Below are 24,596 nucleotides of genomic sequence, written 5' to 3'. Positions count from 1 at the left end.
TTATAATGCCTTCATTCAAGATGAGGCATAGGGAGACTCAGAGAGTGAGGGAGAGCCCACTTATCATCAGCCAGAGCAGGCAGTTACAGGTAAGATAACTGTTTGACCATCACCTGGAGTGTGATTGGATGATGGACATTGGATTATTTAAATAGAAAAGTTATTTAATTAAATTAGCACAAAATGTAACTCGTATATTTATATTATTATTTATATGATTATGATTGTAAAAAGCTTTTAAAAGGACATCCCAATCATAAAAGATGAGGTTATCAAAATCTTTCAGGAAATGGTACCAAACAGAAAGGTTTTGCTGTGAAATTAAGAGATACTGAGAGACAAAGAAAAACACATAAAAAGTTCATGGTATTATCAGAGATGTGCATTCATAATTTATCATTAAAATGTCTACAATAAAGACAGAAAATTGTTATTGTATAGTGCCTGGTGTCTTGTCTTTTATTTGGGTACTTTGTAACTGCCCTTTTTTGTTTTGGGCCACTGCCCTTTAAAATGTCTGTGCACGGCCCTGGTAACCAGAGACATCTCAGTAATGTTAATAAATTAAATATTTCATAGACGTGAGTCATATACACTGAACAAAATTATAAATGCAACACTTTTGTTTTTGCCCCCATTTTTCATGAGCTGAACTCGGAAAGAGCTGAAAGGTCTGTTTTTACACAAAAGACCTATTTCTCTCAAATGTTGTTCACAAATCTGTCTAAATCTGTGTTAGTGAGCACTTCTCCTTTGCCGAGATAATTCATCCACCTCACTGGTGTGTCAGAAAACACCAGAGAGGAACAGGCAATGGAGTGTATAAACCCCGGAAGGGGTATGTTTATTAAAACTGAGAACGGGTGGAAAAGAAAGGGAGAGTGGAGGATACTCAGCTTTAGGAGGGAGCTGGACGCCGGAGCTGGAGGGAGATGAAGATGACGTGCACGGAGGTGAGTTGTGTCGGAGAGGGAAGCGAGCGTGGAGGGGAAAAAAGGAGGAGAGGGTAGCAGTCGGGGCGAAATGGCTCAGAAGTGGTAGCTATAGCGCTAATGCTAACTAGTGTCAGCGTGGTATGGAGTCAGTGTCTACGCGAGACCAGATGGGGATGAAGTGGAGAGAGTGCTCTTAAATAGGGGAGTGGAGGTGATTAACTAATGAGGTGCAGGTGAAAAAAATCAATACTCAGGAGAGTGAGTGTGCTGGCGAGGGGTCGGGTCCGGCGTGCCTGTGACAGAACCCCCCCTCCACGGTCCGCTCCTGAGGACCGAGGTCTTCAGTGTCACGGCGGGCAGCCTCTAGCACACGGAGCGGGGTATTCTGGGTGATGGGTGTGGAAGTCCGCGAGGAGGTTGGGGTCCAAGATGTCATCATGAGGGATCCATGACCTTTCCTCCGGACCATACCCCTTCTGTCCAGGTTGGTATTTTGGTGCTTCCTCCCTCCGGGTGTCCACTGCCCGCTTATGGTGCTGGATGACCTGTTGTAGTCTCTGGTGGGTGGAGTTCCCGACTCTCTCACTTTCCTGGAACCAATGTTGGACCAAGTGAACTGTGGAGGGCTCATCGGACCAGGGAAACAACGGGGGTTGGAATCTGAGTATGCACTGGAAGGAGGTGAGGCCGGTGGTAGACTGACGCAGTGAGTTCTGTGCATACTCGGCCCAGGGGAGGTAACAATGTCAAGAGTGTTGCTGGTGGTGGCAGAAGGTACGCAGGTAGCGACTGATCTCCTGGATTTTGCGCTCAGTCTGGCCATTGGATTGAGGGTGATATCCAGAAGTCAGGCTAACGGTCACACCTAGGCAATGGAAGAAGGCCTTCCAGACACAAGACACAAACTGAGGTCCTCTGTCAGACACAATGTCTGTGGGGATACCGAAATTCTGAAAGACGTGCTGGAACAGGCCTTCTGCGGTTTCCAAGGCTGTGGGGAGGCCTTTAAGAGGGATGAGGCGACAGGCCTTGGAGAACCAGTCCACTGCCACCAGGATGCAGGTGTAACCTTCTGTGGCTGGCAGGTCGGTGACAAAATCCACTCCTAGGTGTGACCAGGGGCATTGAGGAGTGGGCAATGGGAAAATCATGCCTGATGGGAGATGACAAGGGGTCTTGGCCATAGCACACTCCTGACAACCCCTGACGAACCTTCTGATGTCCGGCCAGTCCAGGCCACCAGTATCACTCCTGCAGGAATGAGAGAGTCTGGTTGATGCCTGGATGCCCCGTGCCCGGGGAAGAGTGAGCCGACTGGATCAGACATTGGGGTATAGATGACAGAACATACGTGCGGTCTGACGGACATTCTGGGGGAGTCGGCTCGGATGCAGTGGCCCGATGTGATGTTGTCATCCAGGCTCCACTGGATAGGTGAGACCAACACGCTTGGTGGTATTATGGGTTCTGGCTGTTTGGAGGGAGTATCAGGGGAATACAGGCGGGAGAGAGTGTCAGCTTTGCTGTTCTTGGACCCCGGGCAGTAGGTGACCTTAAAGTTAAATCTGGTGAAAAACAGGGCCCACCAAGCTTGGCGGGGGTTAAGTCGTTTGGCGTCCCGTAGGTATTGCAGGTTCTTATAATCGGTAATGACCATGAACGGATGACGTGGCACTGGGGCATCCGGAAGGAGATCAATACAGCAATCCCAAGGTCTATGCGGGGGAAGCTTGGAAGCCTTGCATGGACAGAACACGTCTTGGTAGTCCGAATATTGGGTAGGAATGGACAGAAGTTGTTGTTGGTGTGGACTTTCTATGGGCGTGGATTGTAGAGGTAAGGTCAGAAAAGGAACCGCAAATCAGTTCTACAGGAGTGGTGAGTGGTTTTAAGTGATTAGAAGAATAGGTAATTGTACTCACCGTGGGGCATACTGGGCATGAGGGACATGCAGGCAGTGCATGCCCTGGTTGGCCGCAGTAGAGGCAAAGGCCCTGGGTCAGCCAGCGTTGTCTCTCAGAGGGTGACAACCTTGAATGTTCCACCTGCATGGCCTCCGAGTCTCTCTCTAGAGAGGTGGAGGAGGGGGAGACCTCGGGACGGCGATGGAAAGTTGGTGAAGGTGACAACCCCGGGTCAACCAGGCAGTGCTTCCTTCGCTCAGAGACTCAAATGGCTGTCTGAATGAATGCTTCCAGCCCGATGGAGTCATCTATGGTGGCGAGCTGCAGACGAACCCCTGGTTCGAGTCCCTGACGATAGGTGGTTAACAGGGCGTGCTCGTCCCACCCACTTGCAGCAGCTAGAGTGCGAAAGTGCAAGGCTGTTGGATCCATGCTGTTCAGTGGTCTGGTCTTCTGTCAGAAAACACCAAAGAGGAACAGGCAATGGAGTGTATAAACCCCAGAAGGGGTATGTTTATTAAAACTGAGAACGGGTGGAAAAGAAAGGGAGAGTGGAGGATACTCAGCTTTAGGAGGGAGCTGGACACCGGAGCTGGAGGGAGATGAAGATGACGTGCACGGAGGTGAGTTGTGTCGGAGAGGGAAGCGAGCGTGGAGGGGAAAAAAGGAGGAGAGTGTAGCAGTCGGGGCGAAATGGCTCAGAAGTGGTAGCTATAGCGCTAATGCTAACTAGTGTCAGCGTGGTGTGGAGTCAGTGTCTATGCAAGACCAGATGGGGATGAAGTGGAGAGAGTGCTCTTAAATAGGGAAGTGGAGGTGATTAACTAATGAGGTGCAGGTGAACTAAATCAATACTCGGGAGAGCGAGTGCGCTGGTGAGGGGTCAGGTCTGGCGTGCCTGTGACAAGGTGTGGCATATCAAGATGCTGATTAGACAGCATGATTATTGCACAGGTGTGCCTTAAGCTGGCCACAATAAAAGGCCACTCTAAAATGTGCAGTTTTATCACACAGCACAATGCCACAGATGTCGCAAGTTTTGAGGGAGCGTGCAATTCACATGATGACTGCAGGAATGTCCACCAGAGCTGTTGCCCGTGAATTGAATGTTCATTTCTCTACCATAAGCCATCTCCAAAGGCATTTCAGAGAATTTGGCAGTACATCCAATCGGCCTCACAACCGCAGACCATGTGTATCCACACCAGCCCAGGACCTCCACATCCAGCATCTTCACCTCCAAGATCATCTGAGACCAGCCACCTGGACAGCTGCTGCAACAATCGGTTTGCATAACCAAAGAATTTCTGCATCCTCATCGTCCTCATCAGGGACTCGACCTGACTGCAGTTCGTCGTTATAACTGATTTGAGTGGGCAAATGCTCATATTCGATGGTGTCTGGCACTTTGGAGAGGTGTTCTCTTCACGGATGAATCCCGGTTTTCACTGTACAGGGCAGATGGCAGACAGCGTGTATGGTGTCGTGTGGGTGAGCGGTTTGCTGATATCAACGTTGTGGATCGAGTGCCCCATGGTGGCGGTGGGGTTATGGTATGGGCAGGCGTATGTTATGGACAACGAACACAGGTGCATTTTATTGATAGCATTTTGAATGCACAGAGATACCATGACAAGATCCTGAGGCCCATTGTTGTGCCATTCATCCACGACCATGACCTCATGTTGCAGCATGATAATGCACGGCCCCATGTTGCAAGGATCTGTACACAATTCCTGGAAGCTGAAAACATCCCAGTTCTTGCATGTTTGGGATGCTCTGGATCGGCGTATACAACAGCGTGTTCCAGTTCCTGCCAATATCCAGCAACTTCGCATAGCCATTGAAGAGGAGTGGACCAACATTCCACAGGCCACAATCAACAACCTGACCAACTCTATGTGAAGGAGATGTGTTGCACTGCGTGAGGCAGATGGTGGTCACACCAGATACTGACTAGTTTCGGACCCCCCTGGACCCCCCAATACAGTAAAACTGCATTTTAAAACTACATTTTAGAGTGGCCTTTTATTGTGGCCAGCCTAAGGCACACCTGTGCAATAATCATGCTGTCTAATCAGCATCTTGATATGCCACACCTGTGAGGTGGATGAATTATCTCGGCAAAGGAGAAGTACTCACTAACACAGATTTAGACAGATTTGTGAACAATATTTGAGAGAAATAGGCCTTTTGTGTACATAGAAAAAGTCTTAGATCTTTGAGTTCAGCTCATGAAAAATGGGGGCAAAAACAAAAGTGTTGCATTTATAATTTTGTTCAGTGTATATATACTGTATGATCAAATTTGATCAAATTTACCTGTGTATGCATGTATGTATGTATGTATGTACACTGTATAAACAAAAGTATGAGGACACCCAAACCCCTCACCTAGATGAGCTCATAGGACATAAGATTCCAAAACCATGGCCATTAATATGAAGAGAGGTGCCTCCTGTACAGCTCTAATAGACTACACTCATCCAGGAAGACATTCTACTAGATTTTGGAGCATGTCTGTTGATATTTGTGCCCATTTAGTCCAGAATACTTGTGAGGGCAGGCACTAATGTTGGATCAGAAGGTCTCGCTAATTCATCCTAGAGGTGTTTAATAAGGGGTTGAGGTCAGGGCTCTGTGTAGGCCATTGGAGTTCCAGTTAGAGTGGATTCAACTGTCTAAAAAATCTTCCATATTTCATATTCTAAAATAAAACAAGAGAAACAGCACATAATCTTTGTAGATATATCTAGTAGTATTTCTGATTGGTCTTTCAGTTCCTTCATGTGTAGACTTTGGTCTGATCACTGACTCCAGTCTCCAATCCAGGATGCAGTCCCAGACACAGTATTTCCAGGATAGGTTCAGGGTTCACAGCAACCTCACCAGGATAAAGCAGTTCCTGAAGATGAATAAATGAATAAATCATTTAACTTATGGAATATCTTTCAGAAGAATGGTGTTTCTCTGCTAGTACAGTTCCAGAGACTTTTGGAACCCATGCAAAGGCACATTAAACCTGTTCTGGAGATTCTTGATGGACACACTATTTTAAAACTAATTATTAAGTAAACCTTAACTATACAAAGAGAGGCATACAGCATAAGATACAAGTTGCAGTAGTAAAAAAAAAAAAAAAAGAGGAAATGAAATGGTACTAAAGATCAGTGTAGATGTGGTGATCCCACAAACATGAAAATAGATGACAGAGGCTATCTTCTCACATCTACAAAGAGACTACTAGTGAGTTGGCAGACAAACTCAACATTTTACCAAGGCAGATTCAAGGTATGTAAGGTATTACTTTATACTACAATAATAAATTTTCCTCATTGTTTGTCTGCATTTAAGCTTACAGGAAATCTTATAGTAACTTTATAGTAACTCCCATATTTTGTACATATTACAATTTTCTTCTACACTCAATAACAGTAATGCAATAAATTGTAGAATTAATAACAGATCTGATTCTGATTTTTTATTATTTGTTTAACTTGATTAATTGATCTAATTGCCTTTCTTGCACTTCTCCTTTTCTAAGAAGAGAAAGGTCAGCCTTGAACCTCTACAGCTGGTCATTCTTTCGTGATTAAGCATGTCTGTTGCTCATCAGCTATAATTAGCCTGCTTCATATTCAATATTCTTGTAAAACAGCTATTTTGACATCATTCAATGTTTGTTTAAACTCCATTTCCGAGACATTTCCTTTGTAGGTTCAACAATATATAAGAGATAGATGTGGTTATTTGTTCTTTACAGTTCTGCTGCAGTGGTCAAAGCCTTCTTCCGCATTCATTTTGTTGACCACAGTAGCACTACTACAGCAAAATTGCAATCATAGCAGACCAGATGGCAAGTGCAACTTATATAATACACATATAGTTTTGCATGAGACTATTCTCAAAAGAATAGTTTTGCAAAAAAAGTCTCTGTATCTCAATTTTAGTTCAAGAAGCTCAAGACTACATGTTAGCATCATGGAACTGAATGGCCAAAGCGTTATATTCCTTATCTGACATAGCATTTGTATTTGGCTATCGAAATATTACAAATTACCCTAACATGTAAGAATAAAGAATGTAAAATTGCTTTAAAAATGTAAACATTTAGAATAAACCCAAAAAAGTCCATAAATTGCAATGGAATTATACTGTTAGGGAACTTAATTAGTTAATTATGTGTTTTAATTGTGTCTCAAGATTTCTAAATCTAACGTTTGAATAATGGGTCTGGAGGTAAGACTTGTGTTATAGTTGCGGTGTGTGTGTGTGTGTGTGTTAAGGGACTTGATAATAATGAATACCACAGACGCTACCATGGACATCAAGCAGCTCTTCATTACTTTTCTCTTCTTTATTTTATTTTTTTTTCCAATTACCTCGACCCAAGAGGTCACCTGAAAATAAATGTCCTTCAGAATCTTCCCATTGATATAAAACACCTTTAATAAATACAAAATATATGTAATTAACAAAAACATAGAATCTTCTTCACTCTTACATTTCACTCTTAACCTAGCTGAAAAATGCTGTCCTGTACTGTTCCAGGTATTCTAATACAGCTGATTTGCATTGCTCTTTTCAGGAGGCTCAGTAAAATGAACAGAAGCAGCTGTAGCAGCACATTTTCAAATGAACTGTTAGCTCCTATCTACGGTGTGGAGATGTGTGTGGCACTGGTGGGGAACATAGTGGCACTATGGCTGCTTGTGAATAAGGAGAAGAAGAAATGGCATATGGGAGTGGTGTTCTCCTGCAACCTGATCATCAGCGACATCTTTTACGCCCTCGTTCTTTCTCTTCGTGTCATCTACTATTCAAAAAAAGGGAAGTGGGAATTTGGTGAAGCTCTCTGCAAAATAGAGCGCTTTCTCTTTACCTGTAACCTCTACGTCAGCATTTACTTCATCATGTGCATCAGTGTTCATCGATACCTGGCCATCATTTATCCTATCTTCACACGCACACACATTTGCCCGAAACATGCTAAGATCATCAGTGTGTTCATCTGGATCTTTGTGGCAAGCATTTCATCTCCAATCTTCTACTTTTCAGGTCTAAAGAACAAAAAGTGTTACCTATCTGCAAAGCTAAACATATCAAACATGTCTAACACCAGGGTGTTTATCGCCGTTATGGGTTGTTTGGTCCCTTTTGTAGTTACGTTTGCATCATATTTTGGTGTAATAATGGCTGTTTTTAAAAATGCAAATATCACCTCGCTACAGAAGAAAAAAGTGGCCCTGATTGTGGGTTTAGGCTGCATCCTGTATGCAGTGTCTTTTGTCCCCTATCACATTCTGCAAATATGGTACTTTAAACTGAAGGAAGGAAATAAACCTAATTGTTCTGTGCGTAATGGATACCAAGTGTCAAAGGCATTAGCCTGCCTGAACATGTGTCTTCATCCCATCCTGTACATGGCTGTGTTTGACAGCATCAGGGCAGTGTGCTGCAAACGGAAGTCAAACTTATCAAACATAGAAATCACAGGAGAACAATCATTTAAAGACCTTGAATTAAAATCCTAAGTCTGAGGTTTCACAACATTTTGTTTTGATTTGGATGTATGTTTGAGGTCATTATCCAGTTGAAATTTTCATCTCTGGCCAAATCTTATGCTTCTGGCAGAGTTAGCCAGGTTTTGGGCTTGAATGTTACTGTAGTTAGTAAAATTGATAATACACAGCATCAAAAGGTCAATGTTGCACCTTCATATTTTATTTTATAGTGAGTTTGCGGAATTTTCTTTTTATCTAGTTGCTATTGTTACCAAATGTGTTGATGGCCTGCATGGCCAATACATTTCTATCTGTCTCTTCTAAACTGACTCCTTTTGTAGATCCAGTAATGTGATGCTCTCATGAACAGTTTCTTCAAAATAGTGTGTTGTTGTGAAGGTGGTGTTCAAAAATGGAGTTTGAAACTTGAACTCAATTCAACCGTACAATTCTAATGTTCTTTAGCAGTTTTTCTTTAGCTTGTCAACGTTCAAGCTTTCAATGCACATATTGAGTGATACATTTGATTATTTAAGAGTAAATGCTGTAAGTTGAAGGAGAAGCTCAAATTCCTTTTTTTTTCTTTGTTAAGTCCAGTGCTTGTATTTAGTATTTTTGTTATATTTGTTTTATTATAGGTTATTTGTTATATTTTTTTGTTACATTTTGTTATTTGTTATACTTTTTTGTTATTTTTCTGTACCTTTAAATTCGGGTATTTAGTATTTTTTGTTATATTCCTATGATATTTTATTTCTTACCTTATTACCTGTGCTTGCGGATACTGCTGGAAGCTGTAAATGTCCCATTGGGATGAGTAAAGTATCTATCTATCTATCTATCTATCTATCTATCTATCTATCTATCTATCTATCTATCTATCTATCTATCTATCTATCTATCTATCTATCTCTCTGTTCAGTTTTTACTTAAAATAGGTTGTATTGATGTGAAACTGAAACTGAGGTAAAAACTGTATGATAAAAGCTGTATCTCCTGTTTTCTGTAAATATAAACATGAATTAATCAATTCAGTCTTTGTTCTTGACATACATATATATATATATATATCAACATGGTTGATAGAATTACAATAATCAGACAGGAAAGCTTGTATATATGCTTATAAATAAATAAATATATATATATATATATATATATATATATATATATATATATATATATATATATATATATATATATATATATATATGCTTTCCTGTCTGATTATTGTAATTCTATCAACCATTTTGATAAAGATTGCTTACTAATAAGTACTATTAAGTAACATTTACAAATGTAATTGTATCTTAAGATTGTACTCTTACAGGCTGGAAATTAGAAAGATGACATTTATAAAGCATACAGTATTAGATAAATTACGATTTGTAAATGAAGCAAAACACAGTCCAAGCACAAAGCTTATAAAACACTATCATTTTCAAGTAGTCCAGGACCAAGAGAACTGCTCTGAACCTCCCTCTGCATATCACAATTACACTAGAAGCCCTGTATCTTTATAATGCAAATATGCAAATACTTTTCTATATAAAAGTATTTCCCAGCCATGACAAAGCAGGTAGTCAAAGAATGCATGGCTCAAGGGGACTGGATGAATAAGTTTGCATTTTCAAGAGATTGCAATCTAAGCTCAAAACTTTAAATGATAAGCTCCAAAGGAAAAGTAGAAATACAGCAAGAGGGAAGCATACATAATGCTGAGCATATTTCTTCATCATTAATCTCTTTATAAATCGTGTTCGGTGTTTGTTGAAGTCTGGAACCTTGAGAATCTGCGGTCTTCAGTTCAGCTGACAGGAACCAGGTAATGATATTATAAATAAGCTTTCTTTATATAGTGGTTACAAAATGAAGGTAAGTACATGTATGATTTAAAAGCCAGTCCATGTGTATCACTGCAGGAATTTTTTTTTTACATTTATATTACTGACAGAAAAATGAGTACATACTTGGTGGCGTATCCTACCTTTGTGCTTTTATTTAAGCTGAGGAATTGCATGAATTGCATTAACAACATATTTGTTCTCTGGTGTGACTTATATCACTGTATCAAAGGGGTGAAAATTGCAGCACCTTTATTGGTGCCTCTGACACTATCTATTGCCAAAGCAATAGATGAAATACAAATACAATATAAAATATACAATTCCAAAAATAGCCTTAGATACGCAAGACACAATGTTGCTTCTTTACTTCTGCTCGGGATTCATGTGGTTTATGTCTGCTTAAATCTTTTTTAAGGTAAATCTACTTAAAATATTGGGACAAGTCAACTCTGTCTGAAGCAGTGTTTATTTCTTAACGTATTGCTCATGATGTCAGATATTAGATGTAAGACCTTATCACTTGATATGTTACGTTCAGGAACCATTTAGCATCAATACAAAAATGACTATACTTTTTAGTCATTTTTTTAGAGCCCCTTCATACCATTTCTTTAGTCTTGCAAAAGTATTCAACCCCTTTAAATGCAATTGGAACAACTCTAGCACAGATTAATCCAATACCAATGTGCCCTTTAAGTAATTTGTCAAAGGATTGTCAAAAGATCATAAATAATAGCAAAAGCTAAGAATTGATGCTTGGATCCGTATTCTACCCTTTCAGACTAGTATGTGATAGAACTACCTTTTGCTGCAATAACATGATATACAATATCATCATTATGGCTGCTGGGGTACATTTCAGCTTGATTGTGATTTTTGTCAATTATTCTTCGCAGATTTCTTCCAGGTTCTTTGTTATTTGATGACTACAATTTTCAAACATATTCCCACTCAGATCTGGATTTTGTCTTGTCCTCAGTTCAATTTTTTTTTTTTTTTTTTGAACAACTCCTGCATAGCTTTGGCCTTGTGTTTGGGACCATTTTGACAGAAAGCCCAGTCTGGAGGATAAAAACACATCCCCAGTGCATGATGCTGTTGCCACTACCATGTTTCACTGTAGGGCTCATGTTAATTAAGATATGCTATACGTTAGTTTTAGTGCTTTTAAATGTAAAATACAGTATCTCACATACTGACATAGCCTTATTTATTGATGCACACATTTACATATTTATCTGCACTTTTATTTGCACAATTTCTACTATTTATAATATATAATCTACTATTATATATATAATCTACTATTATACTATTAATATCTATCTATCTATCTATCTATCTATCTATCTATCTATCTATCTATCTATCTATCTATCTATCTATCTCAATCTTGGTTTCATCACACAAAAAAGCAGAGTGTGTTCATATAGTTCTTCTTAAGCAACAGTTTCTTTTTAGCCACACTTCCATAAAGTTCTCAGTTACGTCGAGCTTTAAAATATTTGTTTATTGCACCTTCACCCCAATTTCAGCCACTGTACTCTATAATACCTTCAGGTCTAACTGTGGCTTCCCTCACCAGTCTCTGCCTAGCTGTTGTGGCTTATTGTACTATAAATATAATTTTGCAACTTATTCCTAATTTATTAAATCCAATTACCTTACTTTTAACCTTCTCATGAATTAAGATTACCCCTCAGTCTTTATATCACTTAAAGACAATTCAACTGAGGTGTTTTTTGTTCTCTTTTAATATTGTAGGCCACTCAATATAACTGGGAGCCTCAATACTTGCAGGTTTTTGATTTTCTTTGAAATACTTGCTGATCAGTTTAATTATTTTTGACTGTAAGCAAACGTGAGTTGGCATTAAAATTACAAATGACAAAGTGACACAAGAATATTTGTATTTATCATATGTTATGCAGAAAAATCTGATAAATTCCACAGGGAATAAGTCTTTGCAAGCCGTATGTCATTGATATGTTTTGCAGGAGTCTAATCAAAGAGGACCATGAACAGCAGCAGCTGTAACAGTTCATTTCAAAGAGACCTGTTACCTCCCATCTACGGTGTGGAGACGTGTGTGGCACTGGCGGGGAACATACTGGCACTGTGGCTGCTTGTGAATAAGGAGAGAAAGAACTGGAATATGGGAGTGGTGTTCTCCTGCAACCTGATCATCAGCGACATCTTTTACGCCCTCAGCCTCCCTCTTTTCATCGTCTACTATTCCAAAGGATTGAAGTGGGATTTTGGTGAAGCTGTTTGCAGAATAGAGCGCTTTCTTTTCACCTGCAACCTCTATGTGAGCATTTACTTCATCATGTGCATCAGTGTCACTCGATACATGGCCATCGTTCATCCCTTCTTTACTCTTGATCACATTTGCTTAAAACATGCCAAGATCATCAGTGTGTTCATCTGGATCTCTGTGGCAAGCGTTTCATCTCCAGTCCTCTACTATTCTGGCATCAAGAATGAAAGATGCTCCTTATTTACAGATCCAAACCAGAAATCTAAAAAGGTTATCTTCAGGGTGATTCTGGCTGTTATGGGTTGTTTGGTTCCATGTGTAGTTACTTTTGCATCATATTTCAGTGTAATATGGGTGGTTTTTAAAAATGCAAATATCACTTCACTGGAGAAAAAAAAAGTGTCTCTGATTGTGGGCTTCGTCTGCGCCCTGTGCACTGTGTCTTTTGTGCCCTATCACATTATGCAAATATGGTACTTTAAAGCGAAGGAGGAAAATAAGACTAATTATTACGTGTGTAACGGATACCCAGCGTCAAAGGCCCTAGCCTGCCTGAACATGTGCCTTCATCCCATCTTGCACATGGCTGTGTTTGACAGAATCACATGCTTTAGAAGGAGCCCGAATGAATTTTTATGAAGATTTTTAACCAGTAGTCCTGAACGTTCTGGAAGGCTTAGTTTTGTAACAGCTTACTTTGGTATAATCATACCTGTTCCTGTTAATCTTTTGGTGGTAAAACGGAAAGCATGATAAAGTGATGAATGATAAAATGATAGCATATCCTGTTTTCTTTTACGTGTAGCTTAGACCCTAAAGGTGAACTGTTTTCATTTTAACCTTTAAGAATTTCATAAGTGAGTAAAATGATAAGCGACACATGCAGTTTTCCTGTTGAACACAGCACTTTAAGTGAAACTGATGATTAAATCTTTGGGTGACGTGGTGGCACAGTGTGGATTCAGTGGGGTTCAAGGCCTCCAGATCAATTCTGAGATTAGGATTATGATTTCTTCTTCTTCTTCTTTCGGCTTTTCCCTTCAGGGGTCTCCACAGTGAATAATCTCTCTCCACCTATCCCTATCTTCTGCATCCTCAACACTTGCACCCACTAGCTTCATATCCTCATTTATTCCATCCATATACCTCCTCTTTGGCCTTCGTCTTTGCCTCCTTCCTGGCAGCTCCATGTCCAACATTCTCCTACCAATATACTCACTCTCCCTCCTCTGAACATGTCCAAACTATCTTAATCTGGCCTCCCTAATTTCCCTAATTTGAGATTTGGATTAGAATAAGGAACTGAATTTTTGTTAAACTCTTTAAAACTGTAAAAGGTAACCTTTTTTAAAGTATGTAATGTTTCAATCAGTTATTTTTGTTTATATTTACGTATAAATTTAAGTATGAACTTATTGTATTCATGTCTACTGTTTTGCTCACCTCTTTTCTCAGCAAACCTTTATAATGTGATACAAACTGAAGTGTCAGTGAAATGTTTTCACATATTGTGATATGATATTTTGTGACTGTGGAGATTTTCTTTGTGTTTCCTTTTCATGGTCATTCTAACCATTTGCAGTAACATTGTACAACATTGTACCTGTGTGTGACATCTGATAACACTTTCACGCAGCACTACTACAAACTATTAACATCATTATATTCTTATTTTCTGCATATTTATTATCCACTGCCAGTTTGCACATGTGTACTGTGACGTAAATACTGATGTAAATCCACAACTGTGTTTCATATCTGCACTACTATGTTTTATTTAACTTGTTGTATTTTAAATTTTATATTTCTGTGTTTGTGTGTTGTTTCTATCTATCTATCTATCTATCTATCTATCTATCTATCTATCTATCTATCTATCTATCTATCTATCTATCTATCTATCTATCTATCTATCTATCTATCTATCTGTCTGTCTGTCTGTCTGTCTAAATGGGTTTGCATTGCAATGCATATTGCCCTGGTGTCCCACCCAGTAGGCTCCGGATCCACCACAACCCTGACTGAGATAAAGCAATTACTGAATAAATAAATAAACGAATGATGAAATCTGTTAACATTAATTCATATTCTTGAGCAACAAAGACTGTAGATGCCCAGACGAACCACTGGTTTAAATAGAAATGGTGAAGTGTGAATCTTAGCATGACATTATTTCATAGTGCATATTTCCTATTACTATATAAGATCAGTTGTTTGAAAGTTGTCATCTTGTCTGTCTAGTTTTCATTTATAGGTTATTTGAAGGACTTTTGTAACAGTAACAATGCAACTAATATGGAATATTTTCTAACATATGCTATTTCTGACACTGTGTATAACATTATGCAACTAGTATGAAACATTATATGTTTCCTACTAGTTACGGTATATGTAACTAGTATGAATACTAGTTACTGTACATGTTTCTGACTATTGTAGGTTCAAGAACTTCAACACTGTTGATTTTGATCCCCGACCAGTGCTGCTCCTGATCCAACACCATTACCTATAATTGCTTGGCCCAATTTGACAATAATGACTGTCATTTTGATGGTGATCTTTATTTAAATATAACCTGGGTGTTCTCCATATCTGATGCTCTCTATGTGATTCTCTCTCTGAGTCTACAAGAACCAAACATGAACCAGCTGCCTCTTATCTCAAAGCTCTTATCTTTTGCACTGCTCGCCCAGTTTCACCCTTTCTAACGGTAGAAGGTAGGTACACATCAAGACTCTTCTCTGTTTGAGCACCAAGATGGTGGAATAAACCTCCCCCAGATGTCATAACAGCTGCTACACTGAAGTTGCCTATAAATGACACTGAAGACCTACCCCTTTGTGAAATACTTTAACTAGTGCTTATTTTCCTGTTTGTTTATATATTTTAAAAATATCTGTATTTCATCCTAGCGAAGATTTTGGACTGATGATTTCCTTAGTCTGTGTCCTAGTGAATCAGAAATCATGTATTCATTGATGGAGACTTCTAAGCACTTTTACTCTGGATATGGGTATCTGCCAAATGTAAATGTGCATACATCCAGTGTGTTCTATATCCAGTGTGCTCTCAAGCAAAGCTAGGCCTAACAACAATTTTAAAGATGGGCTATGGAAGATGTATGCTGGAAAACATCCTTGGCTGAGATAAGCCAATTTGCAGAACTTCAAAGCCTAATTCATTGTGCCTTAACTAACTTACTTACTCACTTAAAGCCTCTTCACTCCTGGTGGAGCATTAGGTGTCGACAGATCTTCTCCAGCCTTTCTGTCCTGGGTGGGCATTGCATTGGATTTAATGGATTTCTGATGATGTAGTCGTTGTTTCTGTAGTAAGAGTATTTTACACAGTTGTTTGCTAGGCCTCCTCCTTTCACATCCTGAGCTTGGGACCAGGCAATGGTGAAGTTATTCATAGTGTTGTAAATCAGCATGAGTCTAACAAGTTAAACATGGAGAAAACATTGTGGCAAGAGGTCAAGATATGACCGAGAGGGAAAAAAGGTTTTCAGGTTGAAAAGGTGATTAAGAAGAAGCCGCTAAACAACTGCTTTGAGTCAGATCATCTGCAGATGTTTTGGCTTTATTGTCTCTTAATAAAGTCTGACTTTTCAGCATCCTAAATCCCATGTCTTTGGAAAACTTAATTGTTGGGCAACACGTAACATAAAAGACACATGAAGGGCCTAATGGATGCATTCTGAGTGTTCTTATTTACTTACAACTGCTATGGTAGCTCCAGTAATGACTACAACCGCTAAAACAAAAGTCAACTTCATATATTTACACAGGTCATAAATTATGTACACAGCTGCTGCCACCTGTCTCACTGTCCCATATAACTGCAACTCTTTGTCAAAATTCCCTTCAACCATTTTCCACATCTTATGGATGCAAAACAGTATAAAAAGAACTCTTTGCGATAATGTCTTTGCTTTGGAAAGACCCATTCTCCACTTCCGTTTAATTCTCTGGTTACTCTGGTTTTAGATTGATTAACTGAGGAAAGGGTGGTGACTAAGAACTAATTGTTCAAAGTTTACACACTGATGTATCTTCTGAATCATGCATTTATAGTACACTGAATTTCCTGCTGCTGTTAAATGATGCATCTATTTCTTTCCCTTTCTGCAGACCTTCATCCAATTTTTACAACCACAGAAACACAGGATGCATGAACAGCAGATTACTCATCATCCACTGCTGGTGATGATTTGTTTTTGGAGCAAGCAAAGTTTAATTCAGTGGAAGAAAAACAAATCTTCAGTCATGCTGGCAGGAGGAGATTGGGTGCTGAAGCTTTGCTTGCGAGAGGTTTGTAGGAAAAACAAGTAAAATGTAAGCATCAAGAAGGATGGTGAGATTAAAGGGGTAGGACAAGCAATGAATTCAAAAGAGAAAAAGATCAGGAAAAAGGATCATAGTCTACGAAACACAGAATAAGCTATTAAAGCAGGCCTTAGAGAAGAACAAGATGAAGAATAAGGAGAAAAGGTGAAGGACCAATCGCAGCTGAGATAAAACCTGAACCAGGATCTACATCTCAGTGGGTGCACTATCAGAATACAACCTCTTGATGGCGATGTTTTCAAAATAATTTAGACGAGTGAAACTTTCCTCCCTTAGCAGCCTACATTATTCTTAAAGATATACAAAAAAATCGTATTACTTGCATTTTCACTACTAAATAATTTTCCAATAAGTTTTTCATAAACTGTTAATCATAATAATTTTCACTTTTTTAAAATACTTTTGTGTCTAATATTAGAAATCCAAGAATAGAAAAAGAAATGGAATAGAATAAGAGCACCACACGTGGTAACAAATAAGAATAGAGGAAATGAAAGTCAAACAAAGGCTATGAGATGTGTTGAGATGTCATAGATGTCACACAGGAAAACCTAGATGGGCTGTCTGTACAGAATTTGTGACAAGACTTTGGGTCGAGTAAGAGTGCTACTGCTGAGCAAGGAGACCAATTCAGCAATCACATCGAGATATTTTCAAGGTAATTGTAATTTTAGTTATCTGTTATACTTGGGGAAATGTAGGAGATGCTTTGTCTGGATTCAAATCAGTATCAGATTTCATACTTGATTGATTTTTCAGCGTAGTTTACAAAAGGAAAAAGGTTTGAAGCAACATCACTTGTACCTGAGGCTTAAAGCAACATCACTTGTACCTGAGAGATGTTTTAATGTTTACTGAAAATTGATTGTCTAGAGAATTCTCTTTGGTAGACACTGTCTTTAGGAATTTTTAAGAAACTTAAAAGAAAGAACATTTAAATTGTGCCTCACAAAAAAAAAAAAAGAGAAAGAAAAAGAAAAACTTGATGCATACATGAAGCCAACAGTCATGATTATGAAAATCTATGAGAGTATTTTATGTCTGGGGTTTAGTGATGTTTTTATTGTATCACTTATATCAATTTTATAACCTCTCCCTTGGGTGTAGCAGGCTTCAAATAGTGTGGCTGTATCTAGCGTGTGTGGATAGGAGGGCAATATTTCTTTTTTTGTTGTTGTTCAATTCAATTCAATTTATTTGTATAGCACTTTTAAGGATGGACATTGTCTCAAAGCAGCTTTACAGGAGTATAGAAACATAGAGAAATAACATTATAAAGTTTTAAAAGTTTGCAGCAAGTTAAGAGTAAAAGAAAAAAAAACAAGGCCAAATCCAATATGACTGCCAATTAATTGTGGTATTGCTATTGTTTCTTTCTTATTGTGTGGTATTTTCCTCCATTTTCTTCACAATTTGTTCGCCTGCCAATTCCCAACCATCAGCCAGCGCTCCCCAATCACACAACAGCTACCAGCTGGGACACATTAAGGCATTCTGCCGAGCTTATTTTTCAAACAGTTGCTCATGCTACAGCACACAGCAATGTAACACACTTGAAGAAAAGTGTCCTTCCACATAAATGAGCTCACAGACACACATGATTAGCTGCTGTTTCTGTGAATAACGTTTAATATCCTTCCCACTCTTTTGGCACTCTGTTGCTTACGATTTTCGCACTTTTTCCACCCGTAATCTTCTGATAAGAGGGTGAACGCTTCTCCGTTGCACCTCTCAGGAGCTCTTTCCCCATTTTTACCCACCAAAGAGACCACAGTCTCATCATTTTATTTCCTACTGGCTCATGAAACCAAATCAAAATTCACCAAGGTGAAGTGAGAAAGAAGTGAAAGTCAACTCCATCAGAAGAAAAGCTTTCACATCATGCATTCTTTTCCCTTTTAAGGTTGACTGATTTATCTGAAAAAAAACAGAAACATGTCTTTATCAGATCTCTTCGGTATTGCTGTAATAAGGGGTCAGGGACTCTAAAGGCTATAGATAACTGGTAAATGATGGCACCTCTGCATCACTGCTTTATGATTTTAATGTTTAATGGAGATCATTAGACCAACTTCCATTGTGTTTTTTCCAGCGGTATAATAAAACCTAGTACCATTTTAAATCTTATTTAACCAGTGTAAACCCTATGCTTCATTACATTCCCTCCAAATGTCATAGTGAGGGCGCGTGAAATTACCTTTATGACCTGTGTTAACCACATGGTTTATGTTACTAAACTGTAACAAAATCTCATGCCCACAGCTTCCTGTATGACAGGATGCAACATCCTCACATATGAATCACAGTCACATGTTTAAAAAACATTTCCATTAGCTGTCCTCTTACAGACTTCTCTGGTCCTGAACTAAAAGATGCTAAATATCTAGATCTTCTTTTGTTTTTTTTGATTAAACTATATGTTGTATGTTTATGTAGCACCAGCGTCCTGGAGAAACGTTGGCTCATTTCACTATGTAAATATATATGGTTTTAATGACAATAAAAGCTTCTTGACTTGACTTAACTTGACTTGAGATTATAAGCTGAAAAGACTGTGCAAATTTAATCATATGTATCCACAATATTCAATAGAACAATTTCCGATAGAACATCTTTGGGATGAATTAGAGTGGAGACTGCGAGCCAGTCCAACATCAGTGCCTGACCTCACAAATACGCTTCTAGAGGAACGGTCAAAAATTCCCATAAACACATTCCTAAACCTTATGGAAAGCCTTCCCAGAAGAGTTGAAGCTGTTATAGCTGCAAAGGGCGGGACAACTCCATATTACATTCATGTGCAGGTAAAAATAGAGGTCCCAGTTTTGGAATGACTCACAGTCTCCACTCTAATTCATCCAAAGGTGTTCTATCAGGTTGAGGTCAGGTGCAGGCAAGTCAAGTTCCTCCACATCAAACTCTCTCATCCAAGTCTTCATGAACCTTGCTAAGAACTCGGCATGCTACAGTTATGCGGTGGAAAAAAATGAGGGAAGAAGTAGAACGGCCCTTAACCCTCTCTGCTTTGTTAGCCGTTAGCTTCAAACATAACATTCAACCAACTATGCTGTATATATAGGTTTATCTGTATAAATATCTGTTAAAAGATAGACAGATGGTTTCCTATCTTACTTAAATAATCTGAGATATAAGAAGCTATCAGGGAGTGTCAGCTCGCACACAGGAAGAGCCATTTTGGTGAGTGAGGAGCTCAGAAATAACCAAATTAATCAGAATCAAATTAATTTATATAGCACTTTTAACAAAAGCCTACGTCATCATTGCTATACACTTGCTCTTGATTTTGAATGTGTAGTACAGGGTTTATGGAGTGTTTTGTATTAATGTGTGGTAAGTAACCTTAGGGCAACAGGAATAATTGCAGCAAGCTGTAATTTGCGTAAAAAGGAAATAACTGGGAAGAAACTGAGGTAGAGACTATAATTCCAGTGGTATGTTATCTGAGACTGGACATCTGCTTAACCTCCACCCATTTCAGTTTCTGGCTGTGTGTGTGTGTGTGTGTGTGTGTATGTGTGTGTTGAAAGCTGACCTTAGTGCTGCAGGTTTAATGCTGCCAGGTCAGTACCTATCCCTCCCTTATTTTTAAATGTATGTATGTATGAGTTTTCGTTGCCAATTTGTTTTGTTATGTACTTACCTGTTTACTGAGGATATAATAAAATAAAATGTAATAACCAAGTGAAAGGGTGTGCCAGTAAAAAATAAAGGCCAGAGCATGTAACGTGTATGTAATATGTTATTTTCTCATATTTTCATACATACATACATATAGATAGATAGATAGATAGATAGATAGATAGATAGATAGATAGATAGATAGATAGATAGATAGATAGATAGATAGATAGATAGATAGATAGATAGATAGATAGACCCCTTCCTGTTCCAACATGACTGTGCACCAGTGCACAAAGCAAGGTCCATAAAGACATGGATGAGTGAGTTTGGTGTGGAGGATCTTGACTGGCCTGCACTGTCCTGACCTCAACTTGTTAGAACAAATTTATGTTAGAATAGAATTTAATAACAATAAAAGCTTCTTGACTTGACTTGAGATTATAAGCTGAAGAGACCAGGCAAATTGAATCATATCCACAATATTCAATAGAACAATTTCCGATAGAACATCTTTGGGATGAATTAGAGTGGAGACTGTGAGCCAGACCTTCTCGTTCAACATCAGTGCCTGATCTCACAAATACGCTTCTAGAGGAATAGTCCAAAATTCCCATAAACACACTCCTAAACCTTGTGGAAAGCCTTCCTAGTAGAGTTGAAGCTGTTATAGCTGCAAAGGGCAGGACAACTCCATATTACTTTCATGTGCATGTAAAGTCTTAAAACTTTTTGCAATATAGTGTATGTAAGAGTAATACATCTGTCTGGTTGTTTGAGAAAGAACAGATGCAATAGATTTAATTTCCACTTCTAATTAAAAGCCTGATCCCATAATCATCCTGTCCGAAAACCGTTGGCAATATAGTGTATTGTATTATCACAGGTTTGGTTTTATTGAATGGCTGGGATGAATTCACACAGATCTGGCAACCCGGTCTGCTATGTGGACGGAGAGATCTGAACACGGCATCGCGGCAAACAGAGGTGTATTCATAGATTGGAGCGTGTTTAATAAATATGTGACTAGTTATTAGACATTATTTAGTACTGTTAGAGTAATTAACTAAGTACATTCTTGATCGTTTTGGGGTTTTATTAATATTTCTGCAGTTAAGCTTCAAAGCTCCGGATGCTGAGGCATTTCACTTGAAGCGGTGAGTAACGGTTTTTTGCCGTTAAAAGTAAAAGTAGCTTGTGTACTGGAGAGAGGTCAGGATCTCTCACAACACAAGCCTTCTTACATTTTACATAGTAACACTGAGGAGTGTGCAAAATAAAAAAGTAGAAGGAAAAAATTTTAAAGTAGGCAAAGAGGTAAAAAGAAAGAGCGTGTAGTATTTTGTTGGGACTCTTCAGCCTTATTTACAGGATGACCTTTCAGGCTTTTTTAATTAGAAGTGGAAACCTTCATGAATTAAATCTGTAATTGTGTATGTATGTAAGTATATTTATAAGTAGTTATTTTGGGGTGCCTCACAACTGTATGAGTGCTGTGGGACTGATTTAAAAACATCTGTTCTTCATCAAACAACTGGACAGATTTATTACTCTTACATACACTAAATTGGAAAAAGGTTTGGGACGTCTGCCTTTACATGCACATGAATGTAATATGGAGTTGGCCTGCCCTTTGCAGCTTTAACAGCTTCAACTCTTCTGGGAAGGCTTTCCACAAGGTTTAGGAGAGTGTTTTTGACCATTCCTCTAGAAGCGCATTTGTGAGGTCAGGCACCGATGTTGGACGAGAAGGTCTTATCCGTTCATATGTTCTATCAGGTTGAGGTCAGGACTCGCTCATCCACAGTCATGTTGGAACAGGAAGGGGTCATCCCCAAACTGTCCCCACAAAGTCGGGACCATGAAATTGTCCAAAATGTCTTGGTATGCTGAAGCATTAAGAGTTCCTTTCACTGGAACTAAGGGGTCGAGCCCAACCCCTGAGAAACAACATCTGAATTCAATTATTTGGAAGGGTGTCCCAAAACCTTTGGCAATATAGTGTATTTAATCTGAATGCTCATTCCTTAAAGATTACAACAGAGCCAGCTTGTGTAGCCCAGTGGCTTCAATTCACATAGAAACTACTTTGTACTACCATATTTGTGCATGGGTTTTCTAACCACAGCTATTTTTTCAGTATGTGCTATGTTAATACACTTAAATGACAAATGTAACACACCTAATGCAGCATGCCGTCTTCAACAACATGCATAAAGTTATAAGGCTGATTCAGTGTCTGGCCAATACATCTGCACTGATAGACATTAAAGTCAAGTGTGTTTGTCTCCACTGTAGTTTATTAGACATAATGAACTACAACTAATGTTGAAATGTTACTAAAATCATTTTTAAACAATTTGTAATATGCAAAAAGCAAGTAATAATTTTTTTTTTCTAGTACTAATGGAGCTCCAGATTAATTAACATGATTAAATGTGATGACTTCAGTATTTTCAGCATCATCAATAAGTACATCATGTAAGCAGATTAGAAAAATAGCAAATAACTGCAGCAAATAAACACTAAATTAATGTACTGGGATTTAGTTACAATTTGTGAATCGGATTGCACAGAAGTGGGCATGGAGTATGCATAGAACATAACGTAAATAGGGGGTTAGTGGGCGGAGCTTGCATCCACACCGCTGAAGCTGATTCGTCAATTCTTTAATCACTAGTGTTCTGTTTTTTTGTGTGTGTGTGAATTCTTGTGTATTCACTGTCTAGAGGGTTAAGCCACTCAGAAGGTCATTTAATCACATTGACTATGATGGTTTGGTTCAAACTGATTTGAAGCAGCTGTATTATAATTCCAATATTTTTCTGAATGTATAAAGTCTATAGCTTGCTAGCAAACTTGTCTTGGCATATCATTTGAAATAACTGGAACATTCTGATTGTCAAAATGATACAATATGGATCGTATGTGGCAGGAATACATCCTACATTTCTATTTTTGCAGGAGAAACCATAAAATGGCAACGAATAGAAGCAGCTGTAACGGTACATTTTCAATGGACGTGTTACCTCCCATGTACGGTGTGGAGATGTGTGTGGCACTGGCGGGGAACATACTGGCACTGTGGCTGCTTGTGACTAAAGAGAGAAAGAACTGGCACACCGGAGTGGTGTTCTCCTGCAACCTGGTAATCAGCGACATCCTTTACGCCCTCACTCTTCCACTTCTCATCATCTACTATTCAAAAGGACGGGTCTGGATATTTGGTAATGCTCTCTGCAAAATAGAGCGCTTTCTCTTCAACTGTAACCTCTACGTCAGCATTTACTTCATCATGTGCATCAGTGCTAACAGATACCTGGCCATCGTTCATCCCTTCTTCACACGCAACTATGTAAAACCGAAACATGCCAAGATCGCCAGTTTGGTTGTTTGGATCTTGGTGGCAGCCTTGTCATCTCCGATCCTCTATTATTCGGGTACCGAGAAAGAGAGATGTTCTTTATACGCAGATTCAAGCCAAAAATATATGAAGTTTGTATATAGGGTGTTTATGGCTGTTATAGGCTGCTTGATCCCATTTTTAGTTACATTTGCATCCTATTTTGGTGTAATATGGGTGGTTTTCAAAAATGAGAACATCACATCGCTGGAGAAGAAAAAAGTGGCTCTTATGGTGGCTTTAGTCTGCATCCTGTACTCCGTGTCTTTTGTACCATATCACATATTGCAAATATGGCACTTTAGTCTAAAGGCTTTAAAAATGACTAATTATCCTGTGTGTAATGGATACCAAGTGTCAAAGGCATTAGCCTGCGTGAACATGTGTCTTCATCCCATCTTCTACATGGCGGTGTTCGACAGCATCAGGACAATGTGCTGTAGAAGGAGCTCAAAGGAATCCACTTAATCTACCAATTTGTTTTGTATTCTCTCAGGTTCACCCTAAATTTAAAATAGCTTGTTTCTATGGAATGTTATTCAGTATGTATGATGAAAACTGTATAAATAAAGCAATGTATTTCATCTTTTTTCCCCCATTGATAATGCTATCTTGACTAAGCCATAAACATATGTTAGTTGGTTATACTGTATATGATATTTAGATCCCTGGTCTCATTGCGCATATATATTAAATACAGTTAATTGCAAATAGAATAAATATGTGCTATAAACAAGTCTCATTGTTCAGATATT

General features: G+C 38.9%; 3 protein-coding genes across 4 annotated transcripts; all 3 read left to right on the top strand.

The window, feature by feature from the left end:
* Positions 1 to 6,037: 6,037 nt before the first annotated feature.
* On the top strand, positions 6,038 to 8,759 carry LOC131345348 (P2Y purinoceptor 11-like). Its single transcript, XM_058378195.1, has 2 exons — positions 6,038 to 6,130; positions 7,428 to 8,759. Exon 2 carries the CDS (start codon positions 7,441 to 7,443, stop codon positions 8,371 to 8,373), a length of 933 nt encoding a protein of 310 aa, XP_058234178.1. The 5' UTR covers positions 6,038 to 6,130; positions 7,428 to 7,440; the 3' UTR covers positions 8,374 to 8,759.
* Positions 8,760 to 12,207: 3,448 nt separating this feature from the next.
* On the top strand, positions 12,208 to 13,089 carry LOC131345440 (P2Y purinoceptor 11-like). The gene has a single exon (XM_058378328.1). The coding sequence runs from the start codon at positions 12,208 to 12,210 to the stop codon at positions 13,087 to 13,089; it is 882 nt and encodes a 293-aa protein (XP_058234311.1).
* Positions 13,090 to 17,318: 4,229 nt separating this feature from the next.
* Positions 17,319 to 24,566, top strand: LOC131344823 (P2Y purinoceptor 11-like). 2 transcript variants are annotated; one of them, XM_058377316.1, is made up of 2 exons: positions 17,319 to 17,457; positions 23,403 to 24,566. In XM_058377316.1, exon 2 carries the CDS (start codon positions 23,416 to 23,418, stop codon positions 24,307 to 24,309), a length of 894 nt encoding a protein of 297 aa, XP_058233299.1. In that variant the 5' UTR covers positions 17,319 to 17,457; positions 23,403 to 23,415; the 3' UTR covers positions 24,310 to 24,566. The 2 variants fall into 2 exon arrangements, with proteins under 2 accessions (XP_058233299.1, XP_058233298.1); XM_058377315.1 differs by lacking the exon at positions 17,319 to 17,457 and adding an exon at positions 21,276 to 21,595.
* Positions 24,567 to 24,596: the final 30 nt, after the last annotated feature.

The sequence above is a fragment of the Hemibagrus wyckioides genome, linkage group LG24 (genome assembly GCF_019097595.1).
Source record: "Hemibagrus wyckioides isolate EC202008001 linkage group LG24, SWU_Hwy_1.0, whole genome shotgun sequence".
NCBI lineage: Eukaryota > Metazoa > Chordata > Actinopteri > Siluriformes > Bagridae > Hemibagrus > Hemibagrus wyckioides.
This window is presented reverse-complemented; position numbering and strand designations above follow the sequence as displayed.